Source organism: Gossypium hirsutum, chromosome A03 (genome assembly GCF_007990345.1).
Source record: "Gossypium hirsutum isolate 1008001.06 chromosome A03, Gossypium_hirsutum_v2.1, whole genome shotgun sequence".
In the NCBI taxonomy this organism is placed as follows: Eukaryota; Viridiplantae; Streptophyta; class Magnoliopsida; order Malvales; family Malvaceae; genus Gossypium; species Gossypium hirsutum.
The window spans coordinates 108,579,142-108,598,170 of NC_053426.1; the positions used below are offsets into that span (position 1 = coordinate 108,579,142).

The 19,029-nt window shown below is 32.4% G+C and overlaps 2 protein-coding genes and 1 long non-coding RNA gene across 10 annotated transcripts; 1 reads left to right on the top strand and 2 right to left on the bottom strand.

Moving 5' to 3' along the window:
• Positions 1-402: 402 nt before the first annotated feature.
• On the bottom strand, positions 403-4,706 carry LOC107940828 (calcium-dependent protein kinase 26). 2 transcript variants are annotated; one of them, XM_016874290.2, is made up of 9 exons: positions 4,411-4,706; positions 3,256-4,096; positions 2,793-2,936; positions 2,559-2,711; positions 2,294-2,409; positions 1,871-2,038; positions 1,333-1,557; positions 974-1,124; positions 403-661 (listed from the first exon to the last, which is right to left on the bottom strand). In XM_016874290.2, exons 2-8 carry the CDS (start codon positions 4,031-4,033, stop codon positions 1,002-1,004), a joined length of 1,707 nt encoding a protein of 568 aa, XP_016729779.1. In that variant the 5' UTR covers positions 4,034-4,096; positions 4,411-4,706; the 3' UTR covers positions 403-661; positions 974-1,001.
• A 6,804-nt stretch (positions 4,707-11,510) lies between these two features.
• Positions 11,511-18,834, top strand: LOC107940825 (monosaccharide-sensing protein 2). Of its 7 annotated transcripts, none has more exons than XM_041101626.1 (8): positions 11,511-11,727; positions 13,338-13,405; positions 15,111-15,142; positions 15,238-15,374; positions 15,600-16,166; positions 16,366-17,285; positions 17,437-17,624; positions 18,248-18,834. In XM_041101626.1, exons 4-8 carry the CDS (start codon positions 15,296-15,298, stop codon positions 18,705-18,707), a joined length of 2,214 nt encoding a protein of 737 aa, XP_040957560.1. In that variant the 5' UTR covers positions 11,511-11,727; positions 13,338-13,405; positions 15,111-15,142; positions 15,238-15,295; the 3' UTR covers positions 18,708-18,834. The 7 variants fall into 7 exon arrangements, with proteins under 7 accessions (XP_040957560.1, XP_040957562.1, XP_016729775.2 ...); XM_041101628.1 differs by lacking the exon at positions 11,511-11,727 and adding an exon at positions 11,744-13,173; XM_016874287.2 differs by lacking the exons at positions 11,511-11,727; positions 13,338-13,405 and adding exons at positions 14,707-14,838; positions 14,968-15,029.
• Positions 16,951-18,376, bottom strand: LOC107940827 (uncharacterized). The gene is made up of 2 exons (XR_001695507.2): positions 18,167-18,376; positions 16,951-17,693 (listed from the first exon to the last, which is right to left on the bottom strand). It is a non-coding gene; the product is annotated as an uncharacterized lncRNA (long non-coding RNA).
• Positions 18,835-19,029: the final 195 nt, after the last annotated feature.

Genomic DNA, 19,029 nt, shown 5'->3' on the forward strand with positions numbered 1-19,029 from the left:
ATGGAAATCAAAGATTGTGTGAAACACAAGGCATTTATGCAACAAGTATATTCTGCTAATCTAATATAAATTTGCTGCTTTAAAGTTGATCCCAGAAAGGGGAATCTCACCCATGGTTTTGATTCTTGAGTTTTGATGGTGACTCAATATCAATCAGCTCATATAAAGTGATTTTCTTGGAATATATGCTGGCTGGCTTCCTTCCTAATAATTCTGGGATTTTATATTTTAGGCTAAATGCTTAAACTGAGGATAAATTTTGCCAAAGACCTCTATGATACTTTTACTAGTTTCACCTTTCCAGCATTTAAAACTAATGACCTGGTAAAAACGTTGGGAATATAAAGCTGAAAAGGCAATAAGCATACAGGGAAAAAAAAGGGCAGCAGTATCGAAGCACAATTTCTGCAAATCTTCGAAAAATCATACTGAAAAAACATCAATCAAAGACATAACTAATGAGCTTGGTAATTTTGAATAACTTTAACACTTCCACACTCCTCAAAGTTTTACAAAACCTATGGCATTCCATAAACCAACAGCATCTCTCTAATGCTCAAACAAACAACATCAAGAAACCCGTCCTGGAGCATGCACAAACCAAAACCGTTTCCCAATCGCTTTTGTCATGAGTCATCATCTTCTGGATCTGCTGTACAATCTGCCAACAAACTGAAAATTAGTACCATATAAATCGCATAAGGTTAAACAGTCCGGTAATGGAAGAAGTCTCTCAATCCGTACAAATTAAATGCACAACCATAGCAAGTATCACAACATTTCTATAAGCTAATTGAACGAGTAGATTAGATAAGTGGTCAAGCTAGGCTCGAACAGTTCATCGCCTATGATTGCACTGAGTCTTTAGAATTACACTGTTGCAGACCATTTCTAATTTCAAGGTCCAAAGTGAGTTGAAATGTCCATTTAATCCAATTTTTAACCTAAGCCGACTCCGATGCAAGTTGCTTACCTGTACATGATGTGTGCACAGCTGGACATTACATAGCACCTGGGGCATCTCTCATGCTTATATTCACACTGTTTCGCATGGTTCGTCTACCGATTCCTGCATTGCCTTTTTGCATCATGGCAACAAATTCACCATAATCGATTCTTCCATCCTGTAGAAGAAGAAAATCAAAACTTAAATCATCGGTCAAAGGATAAAAAAGAAGACCTATTCCAACTGATAAAAGAGGTGCAATGAGGATCAAGGACCTGCAAAGGTACTTAGACATTGTTCCCTGCTATTACCATTTACTCAACCATATAAGACAAGAACTATAAAAATTGATGAAACAAATCAGCTAGCTCGAGAATATGACTAACATTATCTTGATCAACTTCTCTGATTATATCCTCGAGCAAAACATCTGTCATGTTATGCTCAGCACAAGCTTGTTGAAGCTCATCAACTGTAATATACCCACTTCCATCCTTATCAAAGTATCGGAATGCAGCAACGAGATGCTCCTCACGCTCTAGTTTATTAAGGTGAACTGTTGCAGCTATGAATTCTCCATAATCAATGGTCCCACTATTATCGACATCAGCCTGAAAACAAATAAACGAGAGCAGAGATGATCAGGCTGCAAACTTGCAACTAATACAGGAAATAACATAACAAAGTACAGTAACTACGCATGTCATTAAATCATTGCCACCCTTGTACAAAAGTATTTTTAAAAACAAGCATTCTCAATCATATGACTTAGCCTTTATACCAAGCTATCTGCTATCCCGCATAAATTCATGAAAACATATAATTGACATTTAGCCAATTAGACCAAATGAATAAGAAGCAATATGAAGACTTATTAAGGAAGCTGAAGATTAAGAACCAAATATTCAGACCAAACAAACTTACTGCATCCATAAGGTCCCTTATCTCTGTATCTTTCAAGGTAGAGCCGTATCTTCGCAAACCAGCTTTGAGTTCATCAAATGTGATTGCACCACTGTTATCAGTATCCATAGACGTAAACATTTCTCTTAAACCAGCAATCTCCTCCTCAGAAAGACTTTCAGCTATTACCTGATAGTAACAAAATGGTGGAGCTTACTTTCAGAACAAGTTGACCACATTAACTCTAAAAAAGAGCACGTTTAATGAGAAACAGCTTGCTTTTGCTGCACTGATTTTGTATTAGGCCTTAATGACACAAAGAAAACATTGTGTGACTCATTAGACAGGATCCTAGTTTTACATATACATCCTGTTTCTTCTCTCGCAATGCACAGACAGGTCACAGACGCAGACTCAGGCGCATACATTTCTCAAGAGTCTTACCCGTAAAGCCATCTTCTTTAGTTTATTCATTGCAGAGAATTGTTTGAGGCGAGAAAGTACAGCTGGATCCAGGGCCCTATCAGGAGCAACCCCATTTTCACAAATCCAAGGATGACCTAAACAATACAAAAGGCACAATTTAAGTTTCAGAAACATTTTGAACACCCCAAGTTAAGCGACTAGCAAATATGGAGAGATCCGTTGGGTTTTTCATTTCATTAACACTAACTTGGATAATAATAGAGAGGTGGTAAATGTTACATACATAATACTTCATGAGCAGTCAGTCGCTCTGAAGGTCGAGAGCATAACATCTTTCGAATTAGGTCTTTTGCACTATCAGATATTAGGGGCCAAGGGTCTGAATCAAAGTCAATATGTCCTTTTAACACTGCATCAAATATTCCTTGCTGTGTTTCTGAAAAAAATGACAGACAAATAGTCGTAAGTATAAGAATTACTTAAAAATTCAATAGAGCCAAAAAAACATCATCAATACCTGCCCAAAATGGTGGCACACCACTTAGCAATATATAGAGTATAACTCCTGCAGTCCATACATCTGCTTCTGGTCCATAATGTTTGAGAAGTACTTCGGGAGCAACGTAATATGGACTGCCAACCACGTCGGTAAAAACTTGGCCTAACATTGCAAACCACACATTATATCAATAAACTTTATTCCAGACGACATCGGTTTCATTATATACTAAAGGGGTTGAAATTACTGCATGACTCGCTAAAATAAGAAAATTTGACTCTTTAATTATTAAGTCCAAATGTTAAACAAGATCAAGTAATAGACCTAATAAAAGAGGAGCAAGCATCGAATTAAATGTGTCCTGAAAAATGATTCTCCACTAATGACTTGGTATATGCTCCAGCCTCCAGCTACTTAAAGTTGCTTCAAATCCATAAAAACATAAACTTGCAACATTAAGCAAGAACATTTCATTGCTTACCGGGTTTAAAGAAGACTGAGAGTCCAAAATCAATGGCCTTCAGAGAGAAATCATCATCCTTGTTAACTAACAAGAAATTCTCAGGCTTTAAATCTCTATGCATAACCCCGAGCGAATGACAAGCCTCGACAACCCCAACAATGATCTTAGTCAATTCAGCTGCTTTCCTCTCGGAGTAATGCCCCCTCTGGATAATCCGATCAAACAATTCACCTCCAGAGCAAAGCTCCATCACAATATGCACATACAAAGTATCCTCGTATGCACCTTTAATGGTCACAATATTCTTATGACCAGCCAAATGGTGCATTATCTGAATCTCCCTCCGAACATCCTCCACATCCTCCTTGGAGATCAACTTCCTTTTGGATATAGACTTACAGGCATACTCAGTGCCTGTAGAGATCTCAGTACACAAGTAAGTAGTCCCAAACTGTCCTTGTCCTAACTTACGACCTAAAGTGTAAAGGTCACGGATGTTGGGTGTTTTATGACCCAAAACATAGTAAGCCTGGTGATCAATACCACGTCTCATGGTGTTATTGTTGTTGTCTTTCTTGGTAGGGTTAATGACAGGAAAATGGGTTTCTTTTTGGTTGGTTTCTTTGGAGAATTCTTGAGCAATCAGTTGTTGAGAGTTTAAAGTAGAAGGGGAATAATCGGTGGTGGTGGTTGAACGGCCGGAAGAAGTGTTGTTGCGGCTAGAACAATGGTCTTTGGGCTGATTGTCGCCCTTATGAAGTTTCCCCTTTAAAGATCCACGGCATGTATTGCCCATGAAACAATCAATATTTCCCCCACAACTCTATTTTCCTCATCCAATGATATCTCATCAATTACACTGAAAAAAAAATGTGAACTTTCAATAATCCCAGAACTGAAACTTCAAAAAATATCACAAATTTTTCATGCGTAAACCACAAATCTAAGCATCAAAAGAATCTCATATCAGATCAGAGTATCGGAATTAAAAAGGAAAAAAAAAGAAAAGAAAAAGTGATTTCTTTTTTCACTAATATCCACTAAACCAAAAAAAGTAAGTAAACAAAGTCAGCACCTTTCTAGAGCTAAAAGAAAAAAAGATCAAACACCCAAAGATCTAAACATAAATAACAATCAATATAAGAAGATGAAAGGGAGAGAAAGATCAAGTACCAGTTTTGGAGTGAAAAGAAAATGAAGAAAGACAAAAAAGGATAAGGGGGGGAAAAAAGAGATGATTGAAGGAAATGGCTAAAGTGGATGAATATAAACGATTGTAAATACGTCCATAGGAACCAGCTGGTGAAGGCTTTTTTTTTTAATGTTTGAATTAAGATTCTGATTTTGTTGTTGTTTTTAGGTACTGTTTCTAAGAACCATCGTGCTTGTTGAGTGCTGACCAGCTAACTCTCCTCGCTTTCCTCTTTCTTTCTTTCTTTCTTTCGCCTCAAAGCCCTTTAAAAAACGCGGCTTTATTTTTCTTACCGGCTAAATTATTATTATTCGGTGCAAGAAAAAATACATTATATTTTTTAAATTTGATAAAAATAATAATAAACTAAATGTTAATTATTTTAAAAGCGTTAATTTCGCAGAAAATCGTCAAACTGTGGTTCAATTTCTAAATTCGTCCTGCCACTTGTTTATATCCAACTTATCAATGTGATAGATACAAATGTATTTACAATTTGATCTACTTATTTTAAATATGCTTCACGCCATATTCGGAAGGATGTTTAATGCCTAATTGACGACTAGATTAACAAAAGAATGCAATTGATACAACAATCATCTTGAAGTTTAAGGGTTGATTTAAACTGGTTAAAACATGTTGTTAGTCCCTATACTTTGACAAATTTTGAATTGAATACTTGTACTTTAAAAGTTAAAAATGCAATTGGTACAACAATCATCTTGAAGTTTAAGGGTTGATTTAAACTGGTTAAAACATGTTGTTAGTCCCTATACTTTGAAAAATTTTGAAATTTAATACTTGTACTTTAAAAGTTAAAAATTTCATCTTCTCACTTTTTCAATTTAAGAATGTCCAATTATTATAACTATTAGTAATTTCAGTTAAAATTTACTAACTAAATATATTTATTGTTAATTCATATGTCACATCATACGAGGATAGCCTAATCAATATAAAATATTGACAAATTTTGATAAAAAATTATTTATAATTTTAATAATTGAATTAGAATTTTTAAATCGATAAATTAGGACTAACTTTATTTTTAACTTTTTTAAGTATAGTACTAAATGGAGTTGAAGGATAAAAAAGGGTAAGAAAACTAAACTCAGTAAACCATCGATTCTCAATGTTGACCTTTTCTCGAAAGCTAGGAGAATCGCGGCAACGTAGGAGTTCGTAGTTATTTGATTGGTACGTGTTGTACACGTGGAGCAAAATGTTAGTGAGTTTACTACAATGTCTTTCCTAAGGTTGTTTTGGTCAAAACAAGCAATTTTTATAGCCGTCTTGAAAGTTGAACTTGAAACTATAATACAGCTTACAAGCAGCTCTGTTTTGAATTGTCTTTCCTCCTACTGTCATGGGCTCATCATGGCTTCAAGTTTGAACCATGAAGTTTCCCTTTGCATACACACTTTGACTAATTTACCCTTCTTTTGTTTTACTCATTGACTTTTTTTTTCCAATTCAAAACAAAAAAACAATGTATCTGTATCAGAGCATACGTAGATATATATATATGACATAATCATATTTATTGAAAAATATAATTATTTTTAAAATTAGATAAAAAGAAAATTGGGAAAAAAAAAGTATCCAATCCCATGTTCTAAAGCTACCCTAAAAGTCAATGGCTGAACAGGGAACACTCGTTCTTTACATTATTTTAATTTAAAGCTTTCCTTAGCAGCGAAGAAGATCCTAATTCCTAACACTTTTGCCTTTATTTAGATAATTTTATCCAAGTTGCTATATTGGATAAATGGGATCCTATAACATGAAATTAGATAATCACTAGATTGAGTGATAAATAAATCAATCTAATTTAAACAATGTCAAACTTAAATTTTACAAAATCGAAAAAAAATAATGTCTTTTTAAAGAGAAATTATCGTGAATGAAATAATTAGGGATTATTGCTATTTCGTTTTGTTTTACACTAAAAGTGCACGGTATCTAATAATAATATGTTACTATGTTGCGTTTTTATTGGTTGATATTGTTTTTGGAATAAGGGATGAAATTGATATATAGTATAAGACTTGCTCCTGAAAAAAAACTTTGAATGACCAATCTAGAATTAGAGTGTAATTTAAGAATCAAATTAATAATAAAACCAATAATCAGTGAGAGGATGCCCATGAACCTGAACCTGAACATGATTGATCTGTTCTTTTTCCTATAATAATGAAAGAGGCAAAAGGCTGATTACAAGGAATTAATGCATCATTGCAACTGGTAATCATTTAGTTAAATCAAGATGCGTGAGCCTAATTACATGATTGATCTGTTTGATTATTATTATTATTATTATTAAGTAATTTTTAGAGACAATAATTAAGGGTTTTGATATTCTCTAAATCTTTTAGTTAAACCAACAAAGATACGTCACTGCACCATTAATCATTACTGCCACTAAACGGATCACAGATTCACAGCATCAAAAACTAGCTAATTATCAAGTTTTAAAAAAACGAGATTCTAATTTTAAAAATAAATTTATTAAAAAAATTAGTTACAAATCTCAAATATAAATCATAAAATAAATATAATAAAAAAAACTCAACTCATTAAAATTAATGCCATGTCAAGACTTTAGAATTGATCACCCTTTTAATTATAAACTTTATTCATAGTAATTATCGGATATTACTCCCAAAAAAATATTTAATCAAACTATTAAAATATATATTGATTTTTAAAAAAAATAATTTTCGATGAAAAGAAATTATGAAAAAGGATATGCTTTTTGATAGGGTGAGACCAAGTCGAGTGCCTCGAAGGCTCGATCCAACCTAACCACAAAGCAATTTTTTTTTAACCTGATTTGGACGCTTTCATTTTGTATTTTTTATTATTTAATTTTCATTTTTCGGTTGTCTTTTTCACAGAAAAAGAAAAAGAAAAATAGCAGTAGACTAACTATCATGTTGCTATTTGTCGTGCTAATTAGATAATTTTGCTGCCATTTATTAATTATTGGTATTTTATTATTTTTACAGTTGCATTTCATGGTTAAGAAAAGGCTATAAATCAGAAAAAGAACTCATGCAAAACCAAATAAGATTGGAGATTTTTCTTTTTATATTCTTAAAAATATGTTATTGATTTGTGTTTAATTTTAATGTTCAATTTAATATCCAGATAAAATAACTTAATAAATGTTTGACATATATACTCTAATAAAAAAATACGAATAATTAAATAAGATAAAGTAATAAAGTTTAATTATCAAATTAAACATTAAAATTAAACTCAAATACTTAAATTTAAAAAAAAAACTCAAGTATTAAACTCAACCTTTAAGTCAAGCTTATATATCAATTTGAAAAAGTAAATTAAATATTATATAATATAATAACCCTCAATTTTATTTGAGAAGTTGACGACGTCTAAGCAAAGCACAACAATAATTATAACAATTAAATAGAAATTTTATATTTTGTTTACGTAGCTATCTATATAGTAGTATTTTGTTAAATATTATTGAATATAAATATGTATTTAAAAGTTATATTATAGAATTTATATCAATATTTTTCTAAAAAAAACTCATGAATAGAATCATTCAATTCGGGGAAAAAATAAATACTTATTGTAAGTGGTGAAATATAAGTTTCATTAATACAAAAAAGGTTTCAACCTCCACATCAGTAAACATTATGACATGTTACCAATTGGCTCTACCACAACTCAATCATGACATATTTGGAATGACTGTAAGCATTTAATATGATAAGGAAATCAACCATGGATGGTTCAAAGAGGTAGACAAAAATCAACAAAAGAACTGAGCATCAACTAAATTTGAGAGAAATAAGATTACATGTAGTATAAGTAAGACTAAAACTTATAAAAGTTAAGATTTATTAAATAATGGAAAAAATAAATATAAACCTTAAGGCAAGATGGATCGAAACCAACTCGTGAAATTATTTATTATTTTAAAATACTCTCAAAATAGAAACAAATTAATAAGCCAATAAAGAGCAACCTACTTTTCAAAATAAATTGTTGGAAGTCGAAAGAATTTCAATGACCACAGATATTATCATCTGCTTATCACAATTTGTAAAGACAACAATAATACGTGCAAAATAATGGCCAATTTAGCATTACTTATCGGAAGTATTTTTGAGATAAAAATATTACTAAATAAAATATTTTTAAATTTTTAAAAGTACTTTTTAATCCAAAAATATTTCTGAGAAACAATGTTAAAACTCACATTATATCTACAAATTAAAATTAAAAAAGGCACATAAAATGAATAAAAAGAAAAAAAATCAAAAGAAAAGAAATAAACTGGTTAAAGAAAAAAAATAGAGTTTGGTTGAATATTTATATTTTATATTTAGTTATACAAAAATCAACATAACATGTGGCAACAAAAAAATGAGAGAAAAATAACATCGAAAAGACAATAAACTGCTTTGATGGCAACCTAGCAACTGCATCTGAAATTTGCACGAATGGTTTGGTTTTTCTTCTTCTCCTTTTTCCCATTAGACATCTTCTTTTTTGGGCAATTAAATAAATAAATGGAAAGGCCTAACCTTTTTTTTGTGAAATGAAGACGAAAGTGGACGTCGAAAGCACCATATTTTACAGACCTATCTCTCTATTTTAAAATTTAAATTCGGGATTTATTGTTTTTAAAAATGGAATTTAATTAAGACGATTATGATTTTCAAATACAAAAATCATATATATATTAGTTTCATTTTTCATCTTTAACTTTGTTTAAAGCATGTAAGCAAGTGGGGTGCCAACTTGGCCAATGGGTTTTTTTCTTTTCCACCTTCCAAGTATTTTCCATAATTATTTAAAAAATGAGTTATCCAAGTATGATAGTTGTAGACTTTATCAATATAAATCATGTTCCCATACAAATATTTTGTTTTTTAGGGTAAATTACAAAAATAGTCACTTTTATTTGCTTCTAATTACATTTTAGTCATTTATGTTTGAAATATTATGTTTTAGTCACTTACGTTATCGTTTTGTTACGAAATGGTCACTCTATCGTTAAACTCCATTACCTCTCTAATGGCAGTCCTATGCGGCAATTTAAGTAGGTTTTAAATGCCAACTTGGATGTCCAATTGTTAGGATGAAAATAAGTTTTTAATTAAATAAATTTAATTTCAACAGTTACGTAGGACAATTAAGTTGACATTTAAAACTCATTTGGACTGCAACGTAGGACCCCCGTCAAGGAGGTAACGAAGCTTAATGGTAGAGTGACCACTTCATAATAAAACAATAATGTAAGTGACTAAAATATAACATTTTAAACCTAAGTGACTAAAATGTAATCTGAGGTAAACAAAAGTGGCTATTTTTATAGTTTACTTTTTTTTAATTAGTTTTGGAATTTAGTAATCTTTCTCAATTTAATATTTGAACTTGAATTTTGTTAAAGTGTGATGACATGGAACTTTAATATTGTGCCATGTCATCAACTAAAAATTTTAAAATATATAATCTAAAAATGATAAATATATATATATAGAAAAAATATAAAAATGATAAAGAAATTTTTGAAAATTTTAAGTACTACATCAATATGTCTCAACTGAAATCAAGTTTAACAACTAAATTTAAAAAAATACTAAAATTTTGGAACTAATATGAACTAAGAAAAAAGTTTAAGGATGAAAATGAAAAAAACCAAATTTAGATTGGGTGTGAACATTATTTTAAAAAAGATAAAATGGTCAAAGTCCACATGTTGAAACCGCAAAGTTTGAGTTATAAATATTGCAAAGTCCGATGTGTTCAAACTTCAAACTCGGAATTGAGGATGGAAGCCGAGAGACGACAACAGTGTAAAAATTGAGTATTCAACGAGCTTATGTCATAAACAACAATTATGCATGCAGATGCAGTCAGCCACATTGAACACCATGTCAGTGAAGTTGCCAAAACCAGACCAAAATCTCCAAACAAATGAAGTCGCCCACTCTTCTGTCTCAAACAATATTAAGCTGCCATTACTAAAAGCTTTTCATATTTCCTTGACTTGGAATCCTTCCAAGATTTACAGTTCCATAACATATGAATCTTAGAAATTAATGAAGTCAGCTCCAAAAGTAAGGTTTTTAAAACCAGATCGATAGTTGAACTAATTTGTTGGTCTAATTAGTTCATCTAATTTGATTAAATAAATCATTAAAATATCATTAAAAAATAAATATATATATTAAAAATTTGGTTCAACTAGTCCGTACTAGTCTTTGAGTCAATAGTTTCAATGTTTCTCTCTAGATTAATACATTAACCAGTTCTCGATCCGGTTCAAACAACTTTGCTAAGAAACCATATTTGAATCTATCATCAAACTTAATTTGTCGGTTTTAGATATTATTTTACTTCTTTTGATTGCATTTTACAGTTTGTCCAATATTGTTTAAGTCGGGCTATAACACCCCTAAAATTACTATGCTAATAAGTGATGAGTTTTATTAGGAATATGCATAATGGAATTTCTCAATTAAAAGATATGCAATATATCAGTAATAGTAGAGAAGGGCTTTGGATACCTAAGAAAGTTGAAATAAGTAGTATGTTGTGAGATATTAATTTGAGATATAGACTAAATTGTAAATAAGTGAAAAATGAATGGGTCAAATTATAAATAATGAAAAAGTTAGGGATTAAATAAAAAATTGGAAAATTAGAGGGACCAATGTTATAATTATACTAAAAGTGAGAATGGCTCAATTGTAAATATTAAAATTTGATAGGGCAAAATGATTATTTTGCAAATGAGACATTTTTGATAAAATCACCAAAATGCCATTGGACATGTGTATTGAATTTGAGCCAACGAATTCACCTTATAAGGAAGGATTTGATACAGGTCATTGGATGAAAGATAAATATATTTATTATTAAATATAATTATTAATTAATGAAATGTTGGCACAATATGAGCCCTTGGATTATGGTGGAAAGTGAGACGAAATATTAGCCATTGGATTGAGATTATTGTTAATAAGATATTTTATTTTATATTATTTTATGGTTATAAAAAGAGAGGAATGAAGAATTTTCTTCATTCATCCACGCATCACACATCCATAGCGTGACGGAAAAGAGAAAACTTCGGTTTCCTTACAAATTAGTCCCTCTCCATCTAATTTCATAGTTTCCACCCAAAATCTTTTATTTCCAAGTGAAATCAAGTGTCTAGCAATATCAAAAGTTTAGTTTTCAAGATAGAATTCATGAATTCATGGATGGAGGTGGGAGAAAGTTAAGAAAGTGTAAGAAGTCAAGGTGACAAGGTAAGAGATCAAGAGTTCTCTTGTGAATTTTGTGATTTATTGAAGTAGAAATAAAAGAGTAATTTTTTGTACTTCTAGAGTTCTACTTATTTTCAAAAGACTAAATTGAATTATGTGATGAAATAAGTGCGATGTGTGTGAATTTAATTAAAAATAATATTAGTGTAAAGGACTTCATGAGAGTTGATATCTAGAAATTATGAGAATTAAAGATAGCAAGTGATATGTTAAGGGACATAAAAGATGGAAGTATGAATAAGTTTATGTGTACATGATATGTAAGTTGCAGCAGTGGTCCGACTTCAAAAATTTATCAAAAACTGTATAGAGTGAATTAGAAAGAGAGTTTTAGATGCTTAGAAATATTAGTGGGTCTAGCTTCTTATGAATCAAACGGAATCAAATTCCAAATTTTGTGCTAAGAGAAAATAGAATTTAGTGAAGAAGATTCAAGCTGTACTCAAGCAGCATCCTTGAGTCGACTTTAAAAAAGATCCGGTATTAACTTGATTTGGATTAAATTTTACAACTTTTATGATAAAAATTTCATTGAGTCTAGTTTTATATAAAAGAAATGTATAATCATTTAGAATATAATTAATGAGAAAAATAAGTTTTGGTGAGACAGCTTGAGGATGCTTTCAGGCTCTCCTGATTTTACTTTGAAAATTCATTAAAAATTGTATAAAAAGAATTAATTTATGTAATTTGTATATTTAAAAAACTTAACGAGTTAATTTTTAGGAGAAATAAATACAAATATTATACGAATTTTGTATTAAAAGATAAATATTTTTTTAACGGAAGAAAGTTAAAGTTGTCTAGCAGTAAAACACGAGAGGATTTTTTATAAGAAAAAATTATATTAGTGACAGGATGTTTGGTTTCGAATGAAACTTGATTATCAATTTCAATAAATGAGATATAAATAAAAAAGTGATTATTACTTAAAGACTGTTTTGTTTTGAAAGTTAAGCATTAAGATTTATGAAATAATTGTAAATCGAGTGATTTGAAAACTTAATTAAATATATATGATTATGAATGAAAATATTATGTGTATTTTGCAAGTGGATTAAGTATAAAATGACAAGAATTATTCATGTAATAGTGCGTGATATATTCGTGTCATGTTTGGAGGATACTTGGAAAGTGAAGGATAATCGTAAAATGAATTTAAAAAGAACTGTGCATAAGTGAATGAAATCGTGTAATGGCCTTAATAAACAAGATAGAACCTGTGGGATAAAATTGACATACCATAGGAATACTTAAACGCTCCTGTGTTATTCGCACTCCTGTGCCCGTGTTGGGGTTTTCTAGCACTTTTGTGCTCCAATTTATTACGTGCATCCTTCTCGATTCTCCATCATTTACTAAGGGCTAAGTGGAGAAAATAACAAGCGAAGAAGTGATGAGTAAAGAAAATGAAAAGTGAGATAACTGGTGAGTGACAAAATTATTTATAAACATCTTACATGTATTAATTAATTGATATATCTTTCCAAAAATGAACTAATGTAATTTAATGATATTAATGTTAAGGTTAAATACTTAGATAGTGTTATTAAAATTTCATGAAGTTTAACGCGTTGTTTTTAAACGTGTAGTGTGCAGGAAGTAATCGTGTATGAAAAGTTTGAACGGGGCAATTCAAATCACATCTTATCAAAGCAAGGTCTGCGAATTAAGTACTTGAATTATGGACATTAGAGTGACATGTAATTAAGAGTTCAATTAGTATGAATGTGAAAGTTAATTAGTGAAATGTACTAAGAACATTGTGGTCATTAGTTATAAAATGAAATTGTGACATTTTGGATGGCTTATTTGGTACTTAGTGAAGTGTTTGGCTAGAAACGTAACATTCTTTACTCGAGTTTAGGTTAAGAGGTGTTGCATGGACCAACTGATTTGGTAGGGAGCTTATTGGAGTATCGGCCCCCAAAAAAAATGGTTAGATTAGTCGATTCATGGACCACCCAAAACCGGTTGAATTGGGCTTAAAAGTTGGTTGAATCAATAGTTGAATCGTTTTTTTTAATAATTTATTTAATAAGTCGTACAAAAAATATATGATATAACCAATTTAACTATCGGCCTGGTTAGATCGAGAACTACCAGATACTGATTTAGAATGAAAGGTTGGATTAATTGACTTACGAATTAATTCAAACAGAATTAAAAAATCGATTAAATTTGTTTTCTATACTTTCAATATATATTAATTTTTATGATTTTTGATAATTTATTCAATTAAATCAGATAAACTGATTGAACCGATTAAATCGATAGCGTAATTGGACCAAGAATTGGATTTTTGAAAACATTGGTTTGTCTTAAAAATACGTTCGAAAATTAAACGTAGGATTTATTAAATCAGCTAAGCAGTGTTGGGCCGGTGAGGTTTAAACCTAGATGTATGGGCCCCCATTTATATTAGGCTTTTTATTATCGAGGGTTCAGCCCATTCCACAGCTAATATTTATTTTCTTTGCAAAGATAAAAATACATTTAATTTATCAAATATCAATGTTAATAACTTAGATGAATTTATTTATAACTTTAAATCTTAATTTTAATTTGTATGTAATTCTAACTTGAAATTTAATTATAAAAAGTAAAAATATTTTAATATGAATATAAAATTTAATCTCAATATTACTATGATTTTATTTAAAAGATTCCTTTTTTAAATTAAACTACAATATATAAGTTTGTTTGATTATTATTATTATTGTCTATTTAATACGATCATAAAATTAAGAAAAATTAATTATTTTAAAATAATAAATATAATTTAATACGAATACAAATTTTTATTAAATATTAATAATAAATTATAAATAAAAATTCAATTCTAATAAAGTAGTTTTTTAGTTTTTAGCACTTAATTATTATTTTTTTCTTTTTCCGACTTCAACAAGAAAACAATTACATACAACTTATATTTAATGGATTCACACATGGGATTGAATGATATACCTTAAAAGATCTTTACGTGGACACGTTATAATAAGGCGAAGAAGAAGACCCTGAAGCTTCGGATCTGCAAAAAGATCAATAATGGCGTTTATTGGAGCCTGGCAATCGTACCCATGATTCGTCAAGGTCACTTTTTCATTGATTAGACAATCCCCTTTATGTTTTTCCTAGGATAAACTGTTTTCGTAATAAAATCTTGCCAATCAAAGTTCCCCCACATGTTTTCATAGTATCTGCAAACTGCTTTCTCTTTAGGCACAGCAAGAAACTTGTCAAAGGGGGGCTGTAAGAACTAATTTTGCTCTTATTGTTGATGGGTATTTTTTTGTTTTTTAATTTCATTTGGTATATCATTGTATATTTTGTTTGACGCTCAATGCTGTGATGGTAACTTGCAGGGGTGTTTGTAATACTGCCTTTGCTTCCCTAGGTAAACTTTTTTTTTTTTTGTGTTTCAAATTGGATATGGGTACATTGGGTTTATTATTTTGATCCACGATGTAGATTGTTTTGTTTAACTTTCAGGGTTACATTGTTTACTACTAACTTTTGAGAGGATTGGGGATTTTTGTTTTCTGTGAAAATGTGTGGAGCTGTGCTTGTAGCTCTTACAGCAACTATTGGTAACTTATTGCAAGGATGGGATAGTGCCACCATTGCTGGTAATTTACTCCTTTATAGTTCTTAATTAGTTTCATGAATTACCATATATATATATGTAGTGCAATATATGTGAACTTCACTCTTTCAGACTAAAAGGATCAGTTTCACATGTCACTGATCTATGGTAAACATAATTGACTTGAAGTTTCAATGTGAAGCATGTGTGATTTGGCTATCACTTCAGATTCATTAATTAGTTATCCTCTTTGAATTTCATGCTGTAGGTGCTGTTATGTACATAAAGAAAGAGTTTAAATTGGAGAGTGAACCAGCAATAGAAGGCCTGATTGTAGCAATGTCTCTCATTGGAGCTACCTGCATTACTACATGCTCAGGAAGCATGTCAGACTGGCTAGGCCGCCGTCCCATCCTAATTATTTCATCCCTCCTTTATTGTCTTAGTGGTATTGTAATGTTATGGGCTCCTAATGTTCCCACCTTACTTTTGGCAAGACTTTTGGATGGATTAGGGATTGGATTGGCTGTAACTCTGATCCCGATTTATATATCCGAGACAGCACCACCAGAAATAAGGGGATTCTTGAATACCCTTCCGCTGTTTTCTGGTTGCCTTGGGATGTTTCTTTCATATTGCATGGTTTTTGGAATGTCGTTAACGACATTACCAAATTGGAGATTGATGCTTGGAGCTCTTTCTATTCCTTCCCTCGTATACTTAGCATTAACTGTATTCTTCTTGCCTGAATCACCAAGATGGCTAGTAAGTAAAGGTCGAATGAGCGAGGCAAGGAAGGTTTTGCAAAGGATACGTGGCAGGGAAGATGTTTCTGGTTAGTTGGATTGCATTCACTCCTTTTATGTTCCATTGTTCCTTTACTACCTTTATGCACATTGTACTTGCCACTGAGTTTGTGTCGTGTTTCCATTTATGAGTTCATGTGTGCACACAAAATAGGTGCTTCTCAAAGGCTATTAGTCTCTGCATATGATGAATGCAATACATCTTGTTGATATTATTTAGATGAACAGGTGAGATGGCTTTGCTAGTTGAGGGGCTTGGAGTTGGAGGTGAAACATCAATAGAGGAGTACCTCATTAGTCCCATCAGTCGGGATTCTAAATATCCTGATACTGCCGGAAAAGATAGAATCAAGTTATATGGACCTGAAGAAGGTCTTTCCTGGACGGCCAAACCTGTCACTGGACAGAAAAGTTTTGGTCTTTTGTCTCAGCAGCTTTTGTCTCAGCAACCAAGCGCAGCTCAGAGTCCTCTTCGGCTTGTGGATCCTCTTGTCACACTCCTGGGAAGTGCCCATGAGAAGCTTTCTGAAGCAGGAAGTGTGCCGCGAAATACACTTTTTCCATTCGTTAGCAGCTTCTCTGGTTTGGGAGGTCATCAAGTTAGAGCTGAAGAGTCAGATGAGGAGAGTGTTACCAGAGAGAGCGATGACGAGCAATCTGATGACTCTGATGACAATTTGCGTACTCCTTTGATCTCTTGGCAGGCCAGTGCGGAGAAGGACATGGTTCCAACTGCCCAGGAAAGTGTCACAAGCGCGAGACTTCAGGGTCCATTTCTTACAAATGCTGGAGAATCTCTTGGTAGCATGGGGATTGGTGGCGGTTGGCAGCTAGCATGGAAATGGTCTGAAAGAGAAGGGGGATTTCAAAGAATCTATATGCATGAAGAGAGTGTACCTGGATTGAGGCAGAGGTCAATAGTTTCTCCGTCTCGTGCCGATGTCCTTGCAGGCTATGACTATGTCCCAGCTGCTGCTTTGGTGAGTCATCCAGCTCTTTATTCCAAGGAGCTTATGAAGCAGCATCCGGTTGGACCAGCTATAGTTCATCCAGCTGAAGCTGCAAAGGGACCAAGTTGGAATGATCTTCTTGAACCAGGAGTCAAGCATGCTTTGGTAGTAGGTGTGGGAATTGAAATGCTCCAGCAGGTAATGTGGCATAATCTTTTCCAAACTTATACCTTGAAGTGGAGTTTGATGCATTACTGTCAACATATACGTATTGTAGCAAAAATATTTTCCTTCTTTGGAACCACTTGCTTATTGAAGATCCTCCTCCTCTTTTCTTTTTAATATGCAGTTCTCTGGTATGAGCAGCATTTTGTACTACATTCCCGAAATTCTTGAACTGGCAGGAGTTAGAGGCCTTCTTTCAAACACTGGCCTCAGTTCATCTTCTGCATCACTGCTTATCAGCTGCATTACGACTTTTTTTATGCTTCCTAGTATAACCGTTGCCATGCGGTTTGTGGATGTTGCTGGTAGAAGGTAATTTTTTATTTTTCTTTTTGCTTCCGTTTGAATGACAACAAAGCCTTACCCTAAAACACGAGATATCTGTGCAATAAGGAATTTAAAACACAAGATATCAGCACACTTTTCTACTGGCAAAATTGAAGTTACTGTCACAAATGTGCCGATAATATGATGGTGGATTTGATGATTATTAGTGTCTATTTGATGGTATAGAAAATGAAGTTTGACTGCTAATGTGATTCCATTGGATTATGCCATACATAAGCATCACTGTTGAGTCAGGTTTGACTGGATGGCTCATGGACAATATGGTTTCCCTAAGTAACTTACCAAAGTAATCTAGTCCATAACTTAATGAAAAAGAACTGAGAAATGCCGAAAATTGTTCAGGTTTTACTGCAGGAATAGAGTTAATAATACGAAATCTAAGGCTATGCAGGTCTTAGCTTCTATTTGAAATATATATATATTGATGCCAGTCAGGTCCCTGGACATGCATGCACACAGTCTAGAAGCTACTTTAATGTAAAGTTGCAAAGGAGTTTGACATTGACCTGCTGGCTCAGAATGTTTCCCTCTGTTGTTTGATCTCTTCTCATATTTTTACTATGGTTCCTTGTTCCCTCTTTCTGCAGGAGGTTACTACTCATCACAGTCCCGCTCCTGGCATTATGTCTTTTCATCTTAGTCATAGGAAGCATTGTGAAAATGGGGAGTGTTGTTCGTTCAGCAATCTCAACTGTTAGCGTCGTGCTCTCCTGCTGTGTATACGTCATGGGGTTCGGGCCTATTCCCAGCATTCTCTGTGCGGAGATCTTCCCAACACGAGTTCGTGGCACCTGCATTGCCATAGTTTCCTTTGTTTACTGGATTTCTAACATCATTGTCGCATATTCACTACCGGTGTTGCTCAAAACCGTAGGTCTTGCCGGTGTCTTTGGGATGTTTGGAACCGTGTGCCTTGCATCATTTGTGTTTGTGTTTTTAAAAGTTCCAGAAACCAAAGGCATGCCTCTTGAAGTCATCACGGAATTCTTTTCCGTTGGATCAAAGCAGGCTATAACTGCTAAAAACACGGGTTATTCTAACTGCTAAAAACAACCGAGTTTGTTGAATTATCTGTTGGAAAGTTTATTGTGTTTTTTCTCTTCTTTTTTAAGCATTGTGTATACATTTAAGACATAATGTGAAGACCATAATGATCTCTGAGTTTATTTTGTTATTCATCAAAGCTCATCGTACAGGCTACCATTTTTTAAATCAAAGGCAAAAATATTAAGATCCCATAATCATTATTCATAGCTTTCCTCACAACAAAAATAAAAATATGAAAAGAAAGACCCCATATTCTGCTATTGATCATCTGGGACTGTCAATAAGCCTCTAGAGCCAACTCTGTCGAGCCTTTTAACCATTG